The following is a 22939-nucleotide window of genomic DNA, read 5'->3' as shown; positions in this document are numbered from 1 at the left end:
GCCAAGTAATTAGTGGTTGGGGTTTGAATGCAGGCTTATGTGAACCCAGTGTTAATCAACGAGCAAAACCTTTAGTAGAGTCAATATATCCTCCCTGTATAAAGAGGTCATTTAATCACATTTTCTAATAAATAAAGTATTTATGCCTGACTAAAATATTTCTTTGATAATTATACAGCAAAGATCCAATATGGAAGAAGCTTCGCAGAGACCTTAAAAATATCCAATAAAATGTGCTTTATTTTCTTTTGCCTAGAGAAGTACTAATTGCGCAGTATCATTTCAACTAAAATCCGAATCCCAAGGGAAAAGAGCAGAAGAGAGAGATCACAATTTTATACATTGTGCTGAGAAATAAGAGACCTTCCCACATGAAGGCTAATCCAGTCAAAATAATTGGCCACTTTGGTGTAAACACCTGGGTACTCTGGGCTTCCGCAGTTTTCACCCCAACTCACAACACCCCAAACATAAGCTACATTGTTGACATCCATACAGACTAAGGGGCCTCCGGAGTCCCCTTTACAGGCATCGATGGAACCGTCCTCTGTACCTGAAAATGACAAAGGAAAAAGAAAATCACACATGTCCTTCCATTTGTCGAGGCTGCCATGCCGACTTCCTAGCTCCTCTGTTAATGCAATGCGTGTACCAGCTTTGGCTTTTTTACAGTTTGCTGACAGGAAATAGCACATATTCTCCCTCTCAGGCCCCTGCTGGGCCATAGAGCTAGAGAGGTACAGGCTGGGAAACATTTTGTCTTCTGCTCACTCTCCGTATTTAGGGAGTACTTTGCAAGTTTATACTCTGACGAGATTGCAACATGAAAGCAGTATCCAGTACTGACTGGGAAAATGATGAAATACTTCATGCTTATTATGTATTAGTGCTTAGTATTAAGTATTAATTAGTATTGAGTGCTTAATATGTATTAGTCAGTCATTGTTTTGACCCTAAACCGCAACCCGATGAGATAAGTATCATTATTATCCTTATTTTCAGATGAGACAAATAAGGCACAGAGAGGTTAACTAATTTGTCCAAGACGAAACAGCTACTAAGTGGCAAGAGGTTGGACTTGAACTCAAGGAGGCAGAACCCTTTGAGCTTTTCTCTTAACTGTGATAACTGCCTCCTGGTAGGTTTTGTTCTATTCTCCCCTTTTGTCCTCGGTTATCCTGAACTCCATTTGAGAAGGGAGGGCACAGGGAATGGTATGTTTACTTTCCTCTCATTCTTAGGACTTTCTAAGGTTTTTAAGTCACTGATCCCAAAAGTTATGGGATGTCAATGACTTTGCCTTTCTCTGGACAACACTATTTATAAGTGGTTTTAATAAAGCATCGTCCATACATTACCCTGGCTTTGGTCCCTGCTTTTGCGTCACCACCAAAAGCAGTAAGTGATGTAGCTGTGTTAGTGATGTGGGAAACAAAAGCAAAAGAAATGTAGCTTAAATTAAAATCTCCTTACAGTTTACAGCCCACTGAGAAATACCTGAAACATGCAGAGCATGTTTCCTTTCTCAAGGAATTCCCAGCTGCCTTAGTGTCTTACTGTTTAAAAGGAACCTTATCTTGGCAGCAGCTGCCCTTCAAGGTCCTGAAAGCCTTGTTTCCAAATTCCCTGGAGACTTGCGCTATCCCTCACCCCCACGAATTAAAAAGTATACAGCCAGTCATTCCTCACAGTCCCAGACAGCTCTTTCTGCCCACAGGTGCCGTCCTGTGAGTAGGGAAGGGGTAAGGTCTTCGCAGGAGAGATAGGAAGCCCCTGACTGGGCACAGGAACTATTCCTGGCAGAGGGAGACTAGGAGACAGAGCAGAACAAGAGATAAAGGAACAAACCAAGACACAAGAGTCTCAAGGGCACCAGCTTCCCCTTCAGTCCCCAGTAAAAGACTGCCACTAAAAGCCCACAGTGGCAACCCATTCAGGACCCCTCTCACTGTGTCTCACTGTGGAGAGCTTTTTCTTTCCTTCCTGCTCACCTCCACTTAATAAACTTTCACTTCAGTTCACCCTTTTGTGTCTGCCAGATTCCTTCTTCCACTCTGTGAAACAAGAACCTTGCAAGCTTGCGATCTAAGGTAGGGGGGCTAGCACCAGCAGGACAGTAAAGGAGACGGTGACAGGGGCCATCCAAAGTGCCATGGCAGTGCTGAGGAGAGAGGGTTTACTTTCAAGCGGACACAACTGAAATGAGCTCATTCAGATTTTTGTTTAGAAAAAGTTGGGGTTTTGATCCTGGATCTGCATGATTGTCTATAAGACTTTGGGCAAATTAGGTAACTATTCCGCGTCTCAGTTTCCTCCTTTATGAACATCCCCAGTTTTGCAGATGGGGATGCCTGCTCAGGGCCCCGTGAGTCATAACTGATAAAAACTGGGATACAAACCCAGGCAGCCTGGTTCCAGAGTCTGTGCTTTTAGTCACCTTACTATATGGTGGCATAAGGAAGATCTGTTTTCCTCTTCGTATTAGCACGAGGGATTGAGCTAAGGGCAAGGGAAACACCAGCCAGGAGATCCGAAGAAAGGGCCCACGGCGAGGGGTGGATTTGGTGAGGAGGTGAGAGGTTCTGGTAGGGGTATGGACACAGATCTTAGGTAAACCACTCCGTGCTTACCTGCACAGACCATTTCTTTTTCATAATAGCGACCCGGATAAAACCTGGAGCAGTTGTTGATTAGGCTAACTTCACCCCACTTTAGTAAATTGACCTTTTGGTTATCTAAGCAAAGGAAGAGAACAGACATTGAAAAGTCGCAAATGAGAAATCTAAACAAATGCGCTCATCACTTAGTAAGCCACGAGGCAGAGAGAAGATGATATATACTCCTTAACACATATATCAGCTTTTGAGGAGAGTTCATTAACATATTTAATCACACACCACTCCTATGTCCAGTATCTCCAATCGTCTTTTAAAACCAGCTAAAGGGCTGGTGCCTGGGTGGCTCAGTGGTTAAGCATCTGCCTTCAGCTCAGGTCATGTTCCCAGGGTTCTGAGGTTGAGCACCGCCTGGGGCTCCCTGCTCCACGGCCCCTTGCTCCCTGCTTCTCCCTCTTCCATTCCCCCTGCTTGTGTTCCCCTTCTCACTGTCTCTCTGTCAAATAAATAAATAAATAATCTTTTAAAAAAATAGTTAAAGGGCAGTCCTGAACACATGCCTGAAGACGTTCTCCTTTTCCAGAGACCTGGCTGCTCTGAGATGAACAAGAGAAACTCCCTCCCCTCCAATTGCTGAGGCCAGCGGGGGTGGGAGGGTGGGGGGAGGTGGGAGGGGTAGGAGGAAGGGGGATGTGGGGTGGTGGGGGGTGGGGGTGGGGAGTTGGGGAGAAGCCGGTGATTGGGCTTTTCTCACATGAATAGCTCCTATCATCTTACATCCCTGATTTCTTTGAAAGTGCTTGTTAGAGTAAAAACGACCTTTTAATATAAGACGTTAAATGAAGAAAATACATACGCAGTTATCAGAGTATATGTTTTTGTGTGTCTGAAGTTCGTCTCCTGAGTGATTTGAAAGAGGATTTAGATTTTCTTTTCATTTGAGTTGGAGATGTGGGGCTTGAACTTTTTCATGTAAGGAGAGAAAAGGGGCAGATACTGTTGCTGATCCGACAGCCCAGGAAGATGAGAAAAACTTAAGAACAGGGGTGAGATGTCTGGGGTGTAAGGAGCAAGTCTTTGTCCCATCTTCCCCTCCTCCTTTTCCCCAAGATTTCGGCAATTTTTACACTCTAGGAGGGCAAGCACTGGACCTGATTGACAGGCAACCTCATGCTAGCACCAAGTAGTTGCTTAATAAATATTTATGTAATTAATTCATCCATAAACTCCATAATCCAATTATACACTAAACAATTTATGCCAAATGACTTACCCCCTCACTTACTGTAGAAACTATCAGCGGAGAGAGGCTTCTGACTGTCTTGAGAGGACACCCCCTAGCAGTGTAGGGGGGATATAGTAAACTGTAAAACTAATATTCTTCTCTTCTGAGAAGCAGGGGGACACAAAAATTCACCCAAGTATAGTGCAAATTAGAAAATAGTTTCTTTTTTTCTCCTTCAAGTCTCACTTAAAGTTAGTTTTAAGATGCTATCCTTTTTAGATTAAGAGATTTTTTTAAAGAAATTAGTAATTTATTATTATTTTTTTGTTTTTGTTATTTATTTATTTATTTGACAGAGAGAGAGAGAGAGAGATCACAAGTAGGCAGAGAGGCAGACAGAGAGAGGGGGAGGCAGGCTCTCTGCTGAGCAGAGAGCCCAATGTGGGGCTCTTTCCCAGTACCCTGAGATCATGACCTGAGCTGAAGGTGGAGGCTTAACCCACTGAGCCACCCAGGCACTTTATTTATTATAAATAAAGGCAGTAATTTATTATTTCTTCTAACTCAGTTGAAGTCTTTAAAAACTGGGAGCTCCTATACCATGTGAACAATTTTTAATGGCTTGGGAGATTACTCCCTCTCCTGAACTCTTGTTTTGTATACTTTTTTTTCTTTTTTAAAGGGAGAGTTTGAGTGGGGAGGGGCAGAGGGAGAAGGAGAGACTCTCAAACAGGTTCCATGCTCAGAATGGAGCCTGATGTGGGGCCTGATCCCACAACCCCAAGATCATGACCTGAGCCCAAATCAAGAGTTGGACGCTTAACCAACTGAGCCACCCAGGCACCCCAAAGTTTTGTACATTTCTTTAGGCACCTGTCACATTCTGCTGTGTGATGGTGGCATTCATGTCTGATGGCTCCTCTATGCTATAAGTACCTTGAGAACTGGCCTTTGTTTCTAAGTCTTATAGCTTCTATACTCCTTGTTGACCTGGTCCATACATTTCATCAGTGAAATCCTAGCACATTAGCATGACTGTTGTGAAGGGCTCAAAAAAATGTGTTAAACTATATTTGATTAATGAGTAAAACAATGCATAAGAACGTATCTACCAGTCTATAGGAAATACATGGAATAGAAGAATGTGTGAAATGCCACATCAAGGATACAATCAGACAAATTCAAGATGTGAAAATTCCAAAATAATGAACCAGTTTCTTTAATAAATACATTTTAAATAAAAGGAAGGGCTAACTGTTCTAGATTAAAAGAGACTTAAGAAAAATAGCCACCAAATGCAGCGTGCAGACTTTGGATCCCAATGGAAATAACCTTGATTATAAAAATATTTTGTAAATAATTGAAGAATATTAAATATGGGATGGTTATTAGATGATATTATGGGATCACTTTCATTTTGTTGTGTATGAATGGTGTTGTGTTTTTGCTTTTGTTTTTTTAAGCCCTTACCTCATAAAGGTATCTACTGGAATTGTCATGGATGAAATCACATTATATCTGGGTTTGATTTAATATGCTCCGGGGGAAAAAATGTGTGGGGTAGCAGGCATATGTTCAATTGTCCTTCAGATCCATTCTCCACCCATCAATGCATGGCCCTTGCCCAAAGAGCCTGATCTGAGGGACTGCCCCAGTAGGGATCTCTTAGCCACTGGTTTTCAATATAAAACCTCAACAGAAGAAGGGAGGGTAAGGAGAGAGGATAATGGGGTTGGGGTTGGCTATAACCTTCCATCCAAAGTCCCCGCTTCTCTTAAGGCAGCCTGCTCTACCTTCGGCTCTTTCTCTTGGTAAATTCTTCCTCTCACATCTTCCAACCTAAGAGAGGCAGTTCTGGAACTGTTGGTCCCAGTTGCTGCATAGCCCTTGTGGTTCCCCAACCCCCTATCCACATCCCTGTAATTAAACACTTTTAAAATAACCCTCCCTAATTATCTTATTGAGCTTGTGATTGATTCAGAGAGATAAAACAAAAATGGTAGAGTGTTGATAATTGGAAACTGGGTGATGAATAAGTAGTACTCTTCTGTATACTTGTAAATGTACATAATAAAAGTCTTTTTTTTTTTTTTTTTAAGGAACAAATGTAAGGACATAATGCCATCTGGATAAACTAATTACTAATACAATTTAGTCTTGGGTATTCAAACAATCTACAAGTCCAGGTTAATTTAGACACATATTTTATACTTTTCCATGTGGCAATTTTAAATAATGTGTTGGAGTCTATAAGACCAATATAGTGAAGTTATTTACAAAGAGAATGTAGAAAGTCAAAAGGAAGCTAAATTTCAAAGCTAACTCTTCAAGATAAAGGGAAAGGCATTGGCTAATTTAATTCTAATCCAACTTCTTATTTAGCCAGTTTTTCTAATAATTTGTCCCTAAGTGTCTACATAGCTTATTCATACAAATGTTCACCTCAAGTCTTCTTAGAAGCTCAAGAAATAATTCCTTATGTTTTCTTCCTCTTTGTGGAATGTGATGGGGAGTGTGAGGCAAGGAAATGGGGAGTGGAGGAGAGAACAGAGGGTTGTGGGATTACTGACTCACCTATACTTTGACTATTCCTTTGAAAACCATTTTTTCTTCCATCCTTGTCTCTCTAACAAACCCATAAAGTCCATGCTATATATGTCCCCATCACTCTGCCTTTTTTTTTTTTTTTTCTGAAAATGGTTACCCCTCAATATATGCTTCAAGATCACAGAGTGTGTAGGTGTCCTTTGAAACTCTGGGTCAGGATCAGCTACCTAATTTTCAGGGCCCAGTGAAAAATAAAAATGTGAGGTGGAGGCTGCTGCAAAAATTATTAAGAATTTCATGATGGGGGCGCCTGGGTGGCTCAGTGGGTTAAGCCTCTGCCTTCGGCTCGGGTCATGATCCCAGAGTTCTGGTATCGAGCCCCGCATGGGGCTCTCTGCTCAGCGGGGAGCCTGCTTCCTCCTCTTACTCTGCCTGCTTCTCTGCCTACTTGTGATCTCCGTCTGTCAAATAAATAAACAAAATCTTAAAAAAAAAAAAAAGAATTTCATGATGATGACATCAGGGCGGTCCACTAAGCAAGGGGCCCTTTGGAGCCTGGGATGCTGGGCAATTATACAGGTCTAATGCCTAGGAAGCTAGCCCTGGCTGAATGCTCATTTTTCTGGATTTGATTCTATGTTTCTCCCTGAATACTAGGCAATTAGCCCTTATCCATTTCTATTCCCATTAATTTCAACCCCTGGAGTCTGAAGAACAACTTTTAAAACATGTACCTTTTTCTCGACCCCAGCCAGAAACAATGCATTTGTCGTTAGGTCTGAATAGATATGGAGACCAGGGCACACAGGCAGGGACAGAAAGAGGCAGCTCACAATCTTTTCGGTTTGAGTGTTTTTTCAATTCAATCAAAGCTATGTCATTTTCATAGGTGGTTCCGTTGTACTTTTCATGAATAATAATTTGATTTGCGAAGTGAAAAATTATTTCCTTTTCCGGGTTTAATGAGTCTAGAAATGATGCCCATATTTGGTAATGGTATAGTTTACTGACGCTGTAACAGAAAGGAAAAGGGAGAGACGATATATTGAGGAAAAATACCAAATATAAACATGAACATCTGATGCTTTATCTTTATATCTTCCCTTTTAAAGGACTTTCTTCCTTTTTCCAGATTTTTAAAAAAAATCTTGCGGGGCACCTGGGTGGCTCAGTGGGTTAAAGCCTCTGCTTTCAGCTCAGGTCATGATCCCAGGGTCTTGGGATCGAGCCCCACATGGGGCTCTCTGCTTGGCAGGGAGCCTGCTTCCTCCTCTCTCTCTGCCTGCCTCTGCCTGCTTGTGGTCTCTATCTGTCAAATTTAAAAAAAAAAATCTTTAAAAAAATCTTGCATAATGAAGAAGTGTGATTAAATTTATGGGGTAGAATTAAAGTCAGTGGGTAAATGAAGAGATGATAATCCACTTAAATGCTCAAGGGACATAAAGAACCCACTAACAACCAGAGATGCCCAGAAGTGAATGAATTGGCTACCTCTGGAGTGAGACCATCATCACTGAAGGTGTTCAAGCAGAGACCAGAAAGCACGTAGCCAGAAATGTGGCTGAAGAAATGGCGAAATCAGGACACACACTCCTATTACTCTGCCAAACCCAGAGTTTCTCAGGGTGGAGACCATAGCAGTCATTATCCTGCGTTTAAGACTGACTTTGTGTTGGGGCACCTGGGTGGCTCAGTGGGTTAAGCCTCTGCCTTCAGCTTGGGTCCTGATCTCAGGGTCCTGGGATAGAGCCCTACATTGGGATCTTTGCTCAGTGTGGGGCCTGCTTCCCCCCTCTCTCTGTCTACTTGTGACCTCTCTCTCTGTCAAGTAAATAAATAAAAATCCTAAAAAAAAAAAAAAGACTGACTTCATGTTAACATTGCATTGTATTTATTTGCTCTCAAGCCTTTCTTCCTGTTGGACTGAGCTACTGGAAGTCGAAGATGGGGTCTAATTCATCTGTGGATATATGCCTGCATCTAGTATTGTACCTAACATATATTTACTGTTTTAAATTTTAGTTGAAATGGTTAATGGGCCAAATATTGCTTGCTCCTATGCCTCACTCAATTTTCATTCTATTTTTTACCTCATGGTTTCCAGCAAATTGGCATTTACCATCATTTTCTCAGGTAATCACCTAACAGTTAAATAGTGTTGTTCTAGGAACCAATGAAGTGTTCAGGATTCTTTTTATTTATACGTAATATTCCAAGAATGCTGTGAATCATATTAATTTTTTTTTTTTTTAGGATCAGAGGTCATGAATGTCATTTAAAGGTTAACCCTGTTTATTCATTCAATTTACTAACAAATACTTAATGTGTACCTACTGTGCTTTCCACTGTCACATAGAAATGAACAAAATCAGAAATATTCCCTGGTTCATGGAGTCCAGGATCTAGGGAAAGATGCAGTAGTAAATGGATAATGATAATAGTGAAGATATGTATTCTACTGTGTAATGTGAGAGGAATGAATAGCACATAGGGTTCTGAGAACTTATCAAAAAGGCTTTGATTTACGGGAGTTAGGAAAAATTCTCTGAAGAACTGAAGATTGAGCTAAGATCTGAATAAAGAGTAGCACTAACTAGAGAAACAGGTTGGGAAAAATCATTTCAGGCACGAGAAATAATATATGAAGGTTTCTGTGCAACAGGGAGCAAGTTGTACATGAGTAGCTAAAAGAAGTCCACAGCAGGTAGAACAGACAGCAAGAATTGAAGTCGTGGGGCAAGATGAAATTGACAAAGGTAATTTGCCAATTATGGATCATATGGAGCCTCATGGGCCATGTTAAAAATGTTGTTTAGATATTTTAGAAGCAAACAAGCCTGGTAAAACAAGTGTCTGACATCTTCAGCCTCCCTCAGGGCGAAGTGGACACTTCCACCAAAATTCATGAGAATATGCATTAAAAAAGTAGAAACAACATGGATTAAGACTACTGAGAGTGGTGGTCCATGATGACAGTATAGGAACACCCTGAACTCACTTTATCCCATGGACACACTGTATCTACACTTACATACAAAGCAATACCTCCTGAAGAAGAACGGGAGGCTAACTGAACAACTTCTACACAACAACAGAGGTACCACAGAGAGAGAGATAGAGACATAGTATTAATGGGAATTCTAGGGGCACCTGGGTGGCTCAGTGGGTTAAAGCCTCTGCCTTCGGCTCAAGTCATGATCCCAGGGTCCTGGGATTGAGCCCCGCATCGGGCTTTCTGCTCAGTGGAGAGCCCACTTTCTCCTCTCTCTGCCTGCTTCTCTGCCTACTTGTGATCTCTGTCTGTCAAATAAATAAAATCTTAAAAAAAAAATGGGAATTCCAGACTTGATTCAATGACCTGAAGATGCTGGTGAGTGCCATTGTCTATCCCCCACTCCCCATCTTGATAGCAGAGATGGGTGTAGGGGCCAGGCACTCTGGGGTGGCCTATAGCCTCAGTGACCCCAGATTCCTAGCCCTAACATCTCCAGCCATCCCCTATAGGTAAGCCCCTGACTGCACCCATCCCATCTCCAGCTATCTCACTGAGGCTGCCACAATACAGTGCACACCCAGATACCCCCTGTTTGTGCCCACTATATCTACAACAATCACTCCAAAGTGGACCAGGTGGAAAGTACTCCAGGACACCTCCAGCCTGCACCTGCTTCAGCTCCAGTTACCCCATCGGGCAGCCCCATATGGAGCGCCCCAGCCTGCTGGCCCCAGCTTCAGGTATCCTGCCATGGTGGCCCTGGTACAGAGCACCCTGGAACTTGCCAAGCCAGGCCAGTTCTAGCTCCAGCTCTCCAGCCAGGTGGTTCCAGAATGGAGCACCCTGGGACCCCCAGGCCCATACCCAAGCCAGCTTCAGCTGTTCCTGTAGGGTGGCCCCAGTGCAGCATGCCCTAAGACCCACTAGTCCATGCCTGCTTCAGCTTTGAGCAGTCAACCAAAGCCTCCAGTACACACAGTCAACACAGGGAAGAACCTGCACAAGACCACTCCTTCAAGACTGGGAAAGGTAGCTTTTCTGCCTAATTCACAGGAACAGAGTAAGTCAAACAAAATCAGCAGACAGAGGAATATATTCCAAATAAAAGAAGAAACAAGACAAAATCCCAGGGATTAAAAACAAAACAAAACAACAAAACCCTAATGAAATGGAAGTAAGTAATTTATCTAGTAAAGAGTTCAAAGTAATGGTCATAAAGATGCTCACTGAACTTGGAAGAATGGAGGAACACAGAGAAAACTTCAACAAAGAGTTGAAAAGGATAAGAAAGAACCAAAAAGAAATCACAGAGATGAAGAATACAATAACTGAACTAAAAAATATTCTATAGGAAATCAATAGCAGATTAGATGACCCATGAGAACAGGTCGGTGATCTGGAAGACAGAGTAGTGTAAATTACCCAAACAGAACAGAAAAAAGTAAAACAATTTTTAAAAAGCACAAGCTTAAGAGAGAGACCTTGGACAACATCAAGTATGCTAACATTCACATTTTAGGAGTTCACAGACAAGAAAAATAGAAATGGGCAGAAAACTTACTTGAAGAAATAATAGTTGAAAACTTTCTTAACCTGGGGAAGGAAAGAGACATCCAGGTCCAGGAAGCACAGAGAGTCCCAAAACAAGATGAACCCAAAGAGATCCATACCAAGGCATATTATAATTAAAATGGCAAAAATTAAAGATAAAGAGAAAATCTTAAAAGCAGAAAGAGAAAAACAGCTACAAACAAGGGAAACCCCATAAGTCAGCAGAGACGTTCAGGCCAACAGGGAGTAGTAGGATATATTTTAAAAAGTGCTGAAAAGGAAAAGCTTACAACCAAGAATATACTATTTGGCAAGATTATCATTCAGGATTGAAGAAAAGAAAAAGAATTTCCCAGAGAAGCAAAAGCTTAAGTTCATCACCACTAGACTGGCCTTACAAAAAATGTTAGAGGGAAAGCCAGAACTAGAAATAAGGAAATACATGAAAGAAAAAAATCTTACTGAGACAGGTAAACATAGAGTAAAGGCAGTAAAGTAAATTGGCTACTTGCAAAGTTAATATGAAGGTTAAAAGATAAAAATAGTAAAATCAACTGTAACTAAAATAAGCAATTAAGGGATACACATAATAAAAAGATACATTTTTTATTTAAGAAATTAAAAGCTTAAAATATGAGGGAGGGTGTAAAAAATGCTGTGCTTTTAGAATGTGTTCATATTAAGTGACTATCAGCTATATGTGTATGTGTGTGTGTGTGTGTGTGTGTGTGTATGGGAAGAGAGAGAGGTTGCTACATATGTAGTTAATATATATGAGCATCATGGTGAGCACAAACCAAAAACATAAAATAGATATACAAAAAATAAAGATAAAGACAAAAGAACTTAAACATAAAACTAAAGAAAATCATCAAGCCACAATGGAAGAGATGCAGAGAACAAGAAAGGAACAGAGAAGAACCATAGAAACAACCAATAAACAATGAACAAAATGGCAATAAGTACATACCTATCAATAATTACATGTAAATGAACTAAATGCACCAATTAAAAGACATAGAGTGGTTGAATGGGTCAAAAACAGGACTCAGCTATATGCTGCCTATGAGAGACTCATTTCAGTTCTAAAGACAAACTGAAAATGAGGGGATGGAAAAAGATGTTCCATGCAAATGGAAACAGAAAGGAAGCTGGTGTAGCAATACTCAAACAGACATAATAGGCTTTAAAACAAAGACTGTAACAAAAGATAAAAGAAGAGCATTACATAATGATAAAGGGTAAATCTAAGAAGAGGCTATAACATTCATAAAGATTTATGAACTCAACATAGGATCACCTAATTATATAAAGCAAGTATTAACATACATAAAGAAAGATAACGGTAATACAATAATAGTAGGGGACTTTAATACACCATTTACATCAATGGATAGAGCAACCAGACAGAAAATCAATAAGAAAACATGGGCCTTAAGTGATACATTAGACCAGATGGACTTTATATATATATATATACAGAACATTTTATTCCCAAACTACAGAATACACATTCTTTTTAGCACACAGGAATGTTCTCCACAGTGCATTATATGTTAGGCCACAAAACAAGTCTTAATATATTCAAGAAGATAGAAGTCATATCAAGCATTTCTTCTGACCATGTAAGTATGAGACTAAAAATCAGTGAAAATAAGAAAACTGGAAAAAAACACAAACACATGGAGGCTAAATAGCATGTTACTAAACAACAAATGGGTCAGTGAAAAATCAAGGAGAAAAAAAAATGCCTTGACACAAATGAAAATGGAAATACAATCCGTGCACGGATTGCATGGAGCACTGGGTGTGGTGCAAAAATAATGAATACTGTTATGCTGAAAATAAATAAAAAATAAATAAATAAAAAGAAAATGGAAATACAACAGTCCAAAATCTAAGGGATGCACCAAAAACTGTTCTAAGAGAGAAGTTCTTAGTAATATAGGTCTACCTAAAGAAACAAGAGAAATCTCAAATAAACCATTTAACTTTATAACTAAAAACACTAGAAAAAGAACAGAGCTAAATATTAATAGAAGGAATGAAACAAAGATTAGAACAGAAATAAATGAAATAGAGACAAAAAATAGGAAAAAACAATAGAACTAAAAGCAGATTTTTTAAAAGATAAAAAATTTGATAAACCGCTAGCCAGGCCCATCAAGAAAAAGAGAGCGTAAATAAATAAAAAAAGAAACAAAGGAGGAGAAGTTAAACTCGCACCACACAATTAGAAGCGGTTATAAGAGATTACTAATGAATAACTATACACCTATAAAACCTAAAAGAAATAGATAAATTCCTAGAAACACAAAACTTCCAAAACTGAATCACAAAGAAATAAAAAATCTGAACAGATGATTATAAGTAATGAAATTAACTTAAAAACTTACAATACACAAAAGTTCAAGACTAGACAGCTTCATAGGTGAATTCTGCCAAATATTTAAAGAAGAGTTAGCACCTATCCTTCTTAAATTGTTCCCAAAAATTGCAGAGGAAGAAATATATCCAGATTCATTCTATGAGGCCAGCACTACCTTGATACCAAAGCCAGACAAAGACACTACAGGAAAAGAAAATTACCCACCAATATCTCTGATAAGCATAGATGCAAAGACCATCAAAAAAATATTAGCAAACTGAATTCAACAGTACATTAAAAGGATCTTCACTATGATCAAGTGGGATTTATTCCAGGGATGCAAGGATGGCTTAACATCTACAAATCAATCAATGTGATATACCATATTAATAAAACAAAGAATAAAAATCATATGATTAGCTCAATAGATGCAGGAAAGAAAATTCAACACCCACTTATGATAAAAACTCTCATCAAAGGGGATGCAGAAGAAATGTACCTCAGTGTAATAAAGGCTACAGATGACAAATCTGTAGTTAACACACACACCGGTGAAAGCTCTTCCCCTAAGTTCAGAAACAAGACAAGGATGCCCACCTTGCTGCTTTTATTTCACACAGTATTGGATGTTCTAGCTGTAGCAATCAGACAAGAGAGAGAGAGAGAGAAAAGAAATAAAAGGCATCCAAAATGATAAGGAATAAATAAAACTACCACTATTTGTTGATGGCATGATAATACATATAGGAAACTCTGAAGATGCCACCAGAAAACTATTAGAACTGATAAATGAATTTGGTAAAATTGCAGGGTACAAAATTAACATGCAGATATTAATTGTTTCTATACATTAATAATGAACTATCAGAATAAAAATAATTCTATCTAAAATTGCATCAAAAAGAGTAAAATACCTAGGAATAAATTTAAGTGAAAGACTATAGGACATTGATAAAAGAAATTGGAAGTGACACAAATAAATGGAAAGAAATGCCATGTGGATTGGAAGAACCAATATTTTTAAAATGTCTAGACTACCCAAAGCAATCTACACATTTAATGTGATTTTTTTTTTAAAGATTTTTATTTATTTGACAGACAGAAATCACAAGTAGACAGAGAGGCAGGCAGAGAGAGAGGAGGAAGCAGGCTCCCCGCTGAGCAGAGAGCCCGATGTGGGACTCGATCCCAGGACGCTGGGATCATGACCTGAGCCGAAGGCAGCGGCTTAACCCACTGAGCCACCCAGGCGCCCCTTAATGTGATTTTTTTAATTAAAAAAACCAATGGTATTTTTCATAGACCTAGAACAAAGAATCCTGAACTTTGTATGGAACCACAAAAGACCACCAAAAGTTGCAGCAATGTTGAGAAAGAAGAACAAAGCTGGAAGTATCAAATTCCCTGATTTTGAACTATACTATGAAGCTATAATAATCAACACATTGTGGTACTGGCCTGAAAACATACACATACATTGATGGAATAGTGTAGAGAGCCCAGAAAAAATCTCACACACATATATGGTCAATTAACCTATGACAAAGGAGCTAAGAATATACAAGCTAAAATAAACATGGCATTATATTAAACTAAAAACCTTTTGTATGATGAAGGAAACTGTCAACAAAACAGAGAACTTATTGAATGGAAGAAGAAATTTGCAAATCCTAAATCTGACAAGGAGTTACTATCTAATATATACATAGAACTTACATGACTTAAAAAAAAAAAAACTAAAAAAATGGGCAGAGCGCTTGAATAGACATTTTTCCAACGATATACAGAGACATACAGATGGTCAACAGACACATGAAAAGATACTCAACATCTTTAATCATCAGGGAAATGCAAATCAAAACCATCAGAATGGCTAGTATCAAAAAGACAAGAAATAACAAGTGTTGGCCAGGATTTCAAGAAAAGGGAACACTTGTGCCCTGTTGGGGGGAATGTAAATTGGTATAGCCACTAAGGAAAACAGTACAGAAATTCCTCAAAAAGTTAAAAATAGAACTACGATATGATCCAGCAATTCTGCTTTTGAGTATTTACCCAAAGAAAATGAAAACCAATTTAAAGGCATATATGCCTCATATGTTCACTGAGCACTATCTAAGACAACCAAGATATGGAAAGAACTTAAGTGTCTATCGATAGATAAATGGAGAAAGAAGATGAAAAATAGGGCAAAATAGGTGAAGAGGATTAGGAAGTACAATCTTCTAGCTATAAAGTAAATAAGCCAAGGGGATTGACATACAGCGTAGAGAATAGTCAGCGATACTGCAAAAGCATTGTACAGTGACAGATGGTGCTGACAACTATGTTTCTGGGGCTGATTAGAAGTGTAGCTTTAGCCAAGTTATATAACTTCTCAGTCTCCTTCTGCTAATCCACAAAATGGGAAGACTGACATTTACCTCTTAGGGCTGTTAAGAATATTAAAACAGAATAACATATGGGAAAGTGCCACGCGCATTATCTGGTCTGGAAGAGGCGCTCAACAGATGACGTTTCATTCATTCGAGAGATCAGAACTGAGACTGGAATCCCAAACTCCGTCCTCCTGCTGACCTTAACTTGTTATCAACACCTTTTGTGTGTTGCCTTTTAGCCACTGGTATGGACTGAATTGTGTTCCCCCAAAATTCATATGTTGAAAACCTAACCCCCAATATGACTAGACTTGGGGAGAGTCTTTAAAGAGGTAATAAAATTTAAATAAGGACATAAGTGGAGTTGTAATCCCATAGGATTCGTCTCCTTATGGGAAGAAGAAGAAACATCAGGGATGCACACAAGCAGAAAACGAGCAAGCCAGTGCTAGAGCAGCAGATGAGACAATTAGCTCAGAGTTTAGAGCAGTTCCTTTACTGTCTGGAACGCATATCAAATACATGTAAGGGTTTGTGGAAGGGGCCGAAAAGATGTGTGCATTTGAAGACTTTAAATGCATGTGGCTCTTTAAACAAAATCCTTGTTGAAGTGAGACCAGAGAAAATGACCGGTTAGCATCGTCTCTTTATCAACTTTTCAGTCATAAACTCTTCTCAGCAGTTTGGTCCTAACTCTACAAAATGTACAGAGTATCTATTTGCTTTCCCATCCTGCAAATGAGTCACGTGACATATCTTGGTACCTCTGGTTTTGATCTGATCTTGCCATCTGGGATCATAATTTTATCTGGGAGGGAAGACCATAGTAGGTTCTAAGGGCATGGCCTCTGGGGTTCCAGTCATGAATACTGGAGGGGATCTAGCTGTCAAGAGAGTGGAATTTGTCACATGTTTTTTATCTAGCATCTGCCACGATCTCTTTTACACACTTTCATTATTTCAGGGAATCCAAAATCTTTTTGGAGACATTTTTACCTGAGACAGTGTGCAGCAGTTATAACCCAACACCCTCCAATATAAATTCCTCCACATTTGATTTTCTTATCTTCCTTAATTGCCACCTGCCACGGGAATTCACCCTATAAGAGACATTAGTGAGACACTGTGGTTACTGCCATTCTACCAGGTGGTGATAGACAGGCGGCTCTAAGATATGTCCATTGCAAAAGTCCCGGTCTCTTATCATTACATATCTCCCCCACCTTTCTTCGTTTTTCAAACTTGGGCTACTCCTGGGAAGTAACCGGTTTACCATGCGTGCTGGCTTTCCTCCTACAACTCGTTTCCTTCGAATGGGCACACTGTTTTTAACTCCACAGGACACTTTAGGGAGAAATGACTTGATCCGTTTTCTTTCTTCAAGAAAGGAAGAGATTGTATCATTATGATTTTGAACCCATTACTTCTTGATTATTTTTGGCACCAAAACTGCAAAGTCACTGCTAAAACAAAACAGGCTGGATTGATTAATAAATTATTTTAGGTATTAAAATTCTGGCTTATCAACAAGGATGGAACTGGAGGAGATTATAAGAAGTGAAATAAGTCAAGCGGAGAAAGGCAATTATTATATAGTTTCATTTGTTTGTGGAACATAATGGAAGACATTAGGAGAAGGTAGGGAAACATGAAGGGGAGAGAGAAATCGGAGGGGGATATGAACCATGAGAGACTGTGGACTCCTGAGAAACAAACTGAGGGTTTTAGAGGGGAAGGGGGTGGGCGATGGGTTGGCCTGGTGGTGGGTATTAAGGAGGGCAATTATTGCATGGAGCACTGGGTGTTATATGTAAACAATGAATCATGGAACACTATATCAAAAACTAATGATGTAGGGGCACCTGGGTGGCTCAGTGAATTAAAGCCTCTGCCTTTGGCTCAGGTCACGATCCTAGAGTCCTGCGATCGAGCCCCTCTTTGCTCGGCGAGGAGCCTGCTTCCCTTCCTCTCTCTCTGCCCGCCTCTCTGCCTGCTTGTGGTCTGTGTCTGTCAAATAGATAAAATCTTAAAAAAAAAAAATCAATGATGTACTGTATGGTGACTAACATAACATAATAAAAAAAATTCTAGCTTAATATGAAAATTGGCTCGATTCTTTGAAGTTCTGCCTAAAGGTACTTGGGTGGGGCAGGAAGAGGCTAACTGAAGGTTTAAACATTTCATGCCCGAAAACTGTTTTTGACAAAACCGATATCACAAAACTCATAGCAAATACAAAAAATTATGTAGGTCTAAAATGTTGTTTTCACTTCAAAATTAGCCTTGCGAATTAACTCATTTTTCATATTTAAAAAAAATTTTAATAAACATATAATGTATTATTAGCCCCAGGGATACAGGTCTGTGAACTGTGAGGTTTACACACTTCACAGCACTAACCATAGCACATACCCTCCCCAAAGTCCATAATCCCACCCCCCTCTCCTGACCCCCCTCCCCCCAGCAACCCTCAGTTTGTTTTGTGAGATTGAGAGTCTCTTATGGTTTGTCTCCCTCCCGATCCCATCTTGTTTCATTTATTCTTTTCCTACCCTCCAAACCCCCCAACGTTGCATCTCCACTTCCTCATATCATATGATAGTTGTCTTTCTCTGATTGATTTATTTCGTTAGGCATAATACCCTCCAGTTCCATCCACGTTGTTGCAAATAACAAGATTTCATTTCTTTTGATGGCTGCATAGTATTCCATTATATATATACCACACCTTCTTCATCCATTCGTCTGTTGATGGACATCTAGGTTCTTTCCATAGTTTAGCTATTATGGACATTGCTGCTATAAACATTCGGGTACATGTGCCCCTTCAGATCACTATGTTTGTATCTTTAGGGTAAATACACAGCAGTGCAATTGCTGGGTCATAGGGTAGCTCTATTTTCAACTTTTTGAGGACCCTCCATGCTGTTTTCCAGAGTGGTTGCACCAGCTTGCATTCCCACCTACAGTGTAGGAGGGTTCCCCTTTCTCCACATCCTTGCCAGCATCTGTCATTTCCTGACCTGTTAATTTTAGCCATTCTGACTATGGCTGTTATCTCATTGTGAGGTGAGGTGGTATCTCATTGTGGTTTTGATTTGTATTTCTCTGATGCCGAGTGATGTGGAGCGTTTATGTTTATTTTACTTAAAAGTGATAAGGAGAAGAGTAATGTTATTTTTTTCTATTTACATTGATAGCAAAGGTAATTGTTGCTTGAATTAATTACATATACACATGCATACACACACAACATTAAAATGCAGATGTAAACCAGGGAAGCACTAGTAAAAAAGAATAATTTTAATTTACCTTCATCCATATTAGCAGTCAAAAATTGTGTCTCTTCTAAAACAAAACAAAAAGTTCCAATGTTTATGGTTGTGTTCATAAGAAAAATCAAATAATTAAGATTATTTAAAATTTGATCATAATTTTCTATCTTAAAACCCGTCCAATATTGATTGATTTATTGATTTATGAGAGAGAGAGAAATTGCATGTGCATGCATGGGTGAGCACAAGTGGGGGAGGGGCAGAGAGAGAATCTTAAACAGGCTCCACAGACATGGTCTTGATCTGACCACCCTGAGATTGTGACTTGAGCCAAAATTAAGAGTTGGATGCTTAACCCACTGAGCCACCAGGTATCCAAAAACCTGTCCTCTGTTTAAAAAGTACAGTAGAAATCCTCAAAGCACACCATCTTATTTCTTTTCTATATCTAGGTTATTGTGAAGCCTCGGGATGAACTATGGAGAAATTTTGCAGGCACCAACTAGAGGTGTCTGTTGGTACAAGTGAATGGTGAGACTCATGGTGCTGTGGTTTTTTGCATTTAGAATAGGCAAAATGCTTGGGTCAGAGAAGGAAAGCTGCTTCTTCAACTCCGATTCACAAAGTCCTTACATAACGTAGGGAACAGTTACTAACACTGACTGAGAAAGTACTGAGCTGATGCTAAAAAGACCTCTCTGCCTACTAATGAGAAAGCTGAGTAATTGCTAACACGTGATCATAATATGTGCAATTAGTAGCTACGATAAAATATAAGAAGAGGAGTGCCTGGGTGGCTCACCGGGGAATTTGCTTAAGATTCTCTTTCTCCCTCTCCCCAAGTTCACTCTCTCTCTCATACACACTGTCTCACTAAAATAAACAAATCTTTAAAAATATATATAAGAAGACACAGTTGCTTTGTTTTGCTTCAATTCTGTTGCAATATTCCAAGAATTCAATAAAATTTTTACCTCGAGCCACATGTAAAAAGTCCCATGGGAAAAAAACACAAAAATTTACCACAGCAGAGGATAATTTTTGAGAAAAATGTGTACCATATCAATGATATACATATATCATAAAACTATAAAGCTTTATCCTTGTTTTCATTTCTGTAACATAAATTTTCTCTTATAAAAATGGATTTACCTATAATTTCAGGATGGCCTTTAATTTCAGAATTTCCATTTCCTAAAAATAAAACAAAACATTTATTTTAGGAGAGATAATATTCACCTGGATAAAATATACACCAAACATTAATATCTTAGAAACAGTATAACAACTTAATTTTTTACAAAGATAAAAGGGAATCACAGTATGCCATCTTTCTTTGATTTTTAATACCACATAACAGATGTTTCATATTGCATTTAAACACACACCAATTTCATTATATCAAGGAAATAATTTTTACTTGAGTTTTAAAAAGGTGTATGTTTTGGATATATTTGAGCACATATGGACAGCAAGTTTACTATACAGTTATATAAATTTATAACTCTTTTAAACTTATATTTATTAAAGGTGGGCTTTCCAGGATACATGAAATCAAGTTATACACCAAACTTCCCTTGGTTGAGTGATTCTGATCTGTCCACTGAAAGATCAATGAATATATTAATGTTTTTATTTTACATCTCTTCTCTCATTTGCTCTTGCTTAGAGAGGGAAAAATTAGAACCATTACTGAAATACAAAAGGTGGGTTCACTTTAAAGAAGGGTAAACTGAAGTAACAATGCCAGTTGACTTAATGTATTTTTGATATGGATTCAAGAACTTGATTTTTAAAAAAGCAAGCTTTGGGGCGTCTGGGTGGCTCAGTGGGTTGAGGCCTCTGCCTTCGGCTCAGGTCATGATCTCAGGGATCATGGGATCCTAGGATCAAGCCCCAAATCAGGCTCTCTGCTCAGCAGGGAGCCTGCTTCCTCCCCTCTCTCTCTGCCTACCTCTCTGCCTACTTGTGATCTCTGTCAAATAAATGAATAAAATCTTTAAAAAAAATAAAAATTAAAAAAAGCAATATTTATGTTATAGTTTCTCCCTGATAGTGGGATTTTTTTTTCTCCCTGATAAGCTAACAAATTGTGTTCTTTGAACTTAAACTTTAGAGTTTTGAATCAGAAGAAGGAGAGGGAGGTAAAACGGACAGAAGAGGAGGAGAAGAAACCCCAAATATCTTTATACTGAAAAAGTGAAATCAAACTATAGAACTTCAGAAGACAAATACTGCATGGTTTCACTTATATGTGGAATCTAACAAAAAAAACCCATCAAAAAAGAGATCAAATTGTGGTTATTAGGGGCGGGGAGGGGTCTGGGAAATTACGTGAACCTAGTCAAAAGGTACGAACTTCCAGATCAGTAAGTGCTTGGGGTGTAATGTACAGCACGGTGACTAGTGTTACCATGGTTGTATAGTATACTTGAGAGTTGCTAAGGGAGTAAATCCTAAACATTCTCATCACACACACACACATAAAAATTGTAACTATATGACATGATGGATGTTAACTAAACTTACTGTGGTCATCATCTCTCAATATATGTGTGCCAAGTCATTATGTTGTATACCTTAAACTTATATTCCATGTTGTATGTCCCAATTCTATCTCGATGAACCAGGAGGGAATGACTCTCAAGGTTCACCAGCAAGAGTCATGACTTACTGTCTTCCTCCCTAAAAGATGTTTGGAAATTTCTCTCTCTTCTCTTTACTAAGGTTTTAACTATATTTGATGGACATAAAAGTTTTTTGCTCAACTGCTTATATAAACTTCAAAAGAAATAATATGATTTGAGATCCTAAAAAAGTGTGTTTTTATATTTAAGAGCTGATGTGAATGGGAAACTAAACAGGACTTCAATAAAGTTCAATAATACCAAGCAATGACACAATGTAATTATTATCAATTCATTTATCCATATATATATCTACCACATATTTAATGCTTAGCTCTAAATCACATTTGGAATATAAAAATGATTAGATTCTATTTTTAAGAACAGGGCCTGACACACATAGTAAGAACTTAATAAATAGTCACTGAGAAAATTAATTAATATAATAACTTCAAGAAAGCACTGATGTAAGCAAGAAGTTAGTCTGTGTGACACAGAGTAGGTACCTAGTAAGCATTTTTACCATCAGAGGCTTTTCAATGAGCACCAAAAACCAAAGAACATTAACGATGAGCACCAAAAAAAAAAAAAAAAGAGCATTAACATATTGCTTTGAAATTTGGTAAGTAAAGGGAAGAAATTTAAAACTATGTTTCCTTTCTTTTATGAATTGCATTTCATGGAAACCAAACAGCTGATAAAGTAAAGTTCTCTATAGAAAACCAGTTAATAAATGCAGACGGAATGTGGATTTAGAATTCACCATCTTACAGTTCTTGTAGACAAATTGGATCTAGGCAGCAATCACACAGGCCCCTAAAAACCATTAAGATGAAAGGCTGTGGGGGAAAATTTTAAAGGAAAGATCAAACTGGTCCAGTGATCAATTTTAGCATCATTAGAAGTGGAGTTCACAGAGAACATGACATTTTATGTAGTAAAAAGGACACAACACTACCCATCAAGAATTCTTGCTTAAAATATTGAACTTTGTATCTAATCAAATCTCTATAAATCCAGAATAAGGGACATCCTGTAGGCAAATGGTCAAGTTTCTCTAAAAATCAATGGCATGAAAAAAATTGGGGGTGGATTGGAAGGTAACTTTTTTTTTTTTAAGATTTTATTTATTTATTTGAGAGAGAGATCACAAGTAGACAGAGAGACAGGCAGAGAGAGAGGGAGAAGTCGGCTCCCCGCTGAGCAGGAAGCCAGATGTGGGGCTCGATCCCAGGACCCCGAGGACACGGCCCTAAGCCGAAGGCAGAGGCTCAACCCACTGAGCCACCCAGGCCCCCTAGTAGGTAACATTTTTAAAAATTAAACTATTGTTGACATATAATGTTATATTAGTTTCA

At 38.8% G+C, this 22939-nt stretch overlaps 1 protein-coding gene across 2 annotated transcripts in view; it reads right to left on the bottom strand.

Moving 5' to 3' along the window:
• Nucleotides 1–222: 222 nt before the first annotated feature.
• Nucleotides 223–22939, bottom strand: part of CFI (complement factor I) — a 49620-nt gene continuing 26903 nt past the window's right edge. For both annotated transcript variants that reach the window (XM_045085548.1, XM_045085549.1), the window contains 7 exons: nucleotides 20107–20148; nucleotides 18992–19027; nucleotides 16953–17056; nucleotides 16676–16779; nucleotides 7122–7399; nucleotides 2631–2735; nucleotides 223–553 (listed from right to left, as the gene is read on the bottom strand). In XM_045085548.1, the coding sequence (XP_044941483.1) occupies nucleotides 336–553; nucleotides 2631–2735; nucleotides 7122–7399; nucleotides 16676–16779; nucleotides 16953–17056; nucleotides 18992–19027; nucleotides 20107–20148 (887 nt within the window). In that variant the 3' untranslated portion in view covers nucleotides 223–335. The remainder of the gene's footprint in view (nucleotides 554–2630; nucleotides 2736–7121; nucleotides 7400–16675; nucleotides 16780–16952; nucleotides 17057–18991; nucleotides 19028–20106; nucleotides 20149–22939) is intronic.

The sequence above is a fragment of the Mustela putorius genome, unplaced genomic scaffold, assembly GCF_011764305.1.
Source record: "Mustela putorius furo isolate JIRA1106 unplaced genomic scaffold, ASM1176430v1.1 tig00000868_pilon_pilon_pilon, whole genome shotgun sequence".
Classification (NCBI taxonomy): Eukaryota; Metazoa; Chordata; class Mammalia; order Carnivora; family Mustelidae; genus Mustela; species Mustela putorius.
This window is presented reverse-complemented; position numbering and strand designations above follow the sequence as displayed.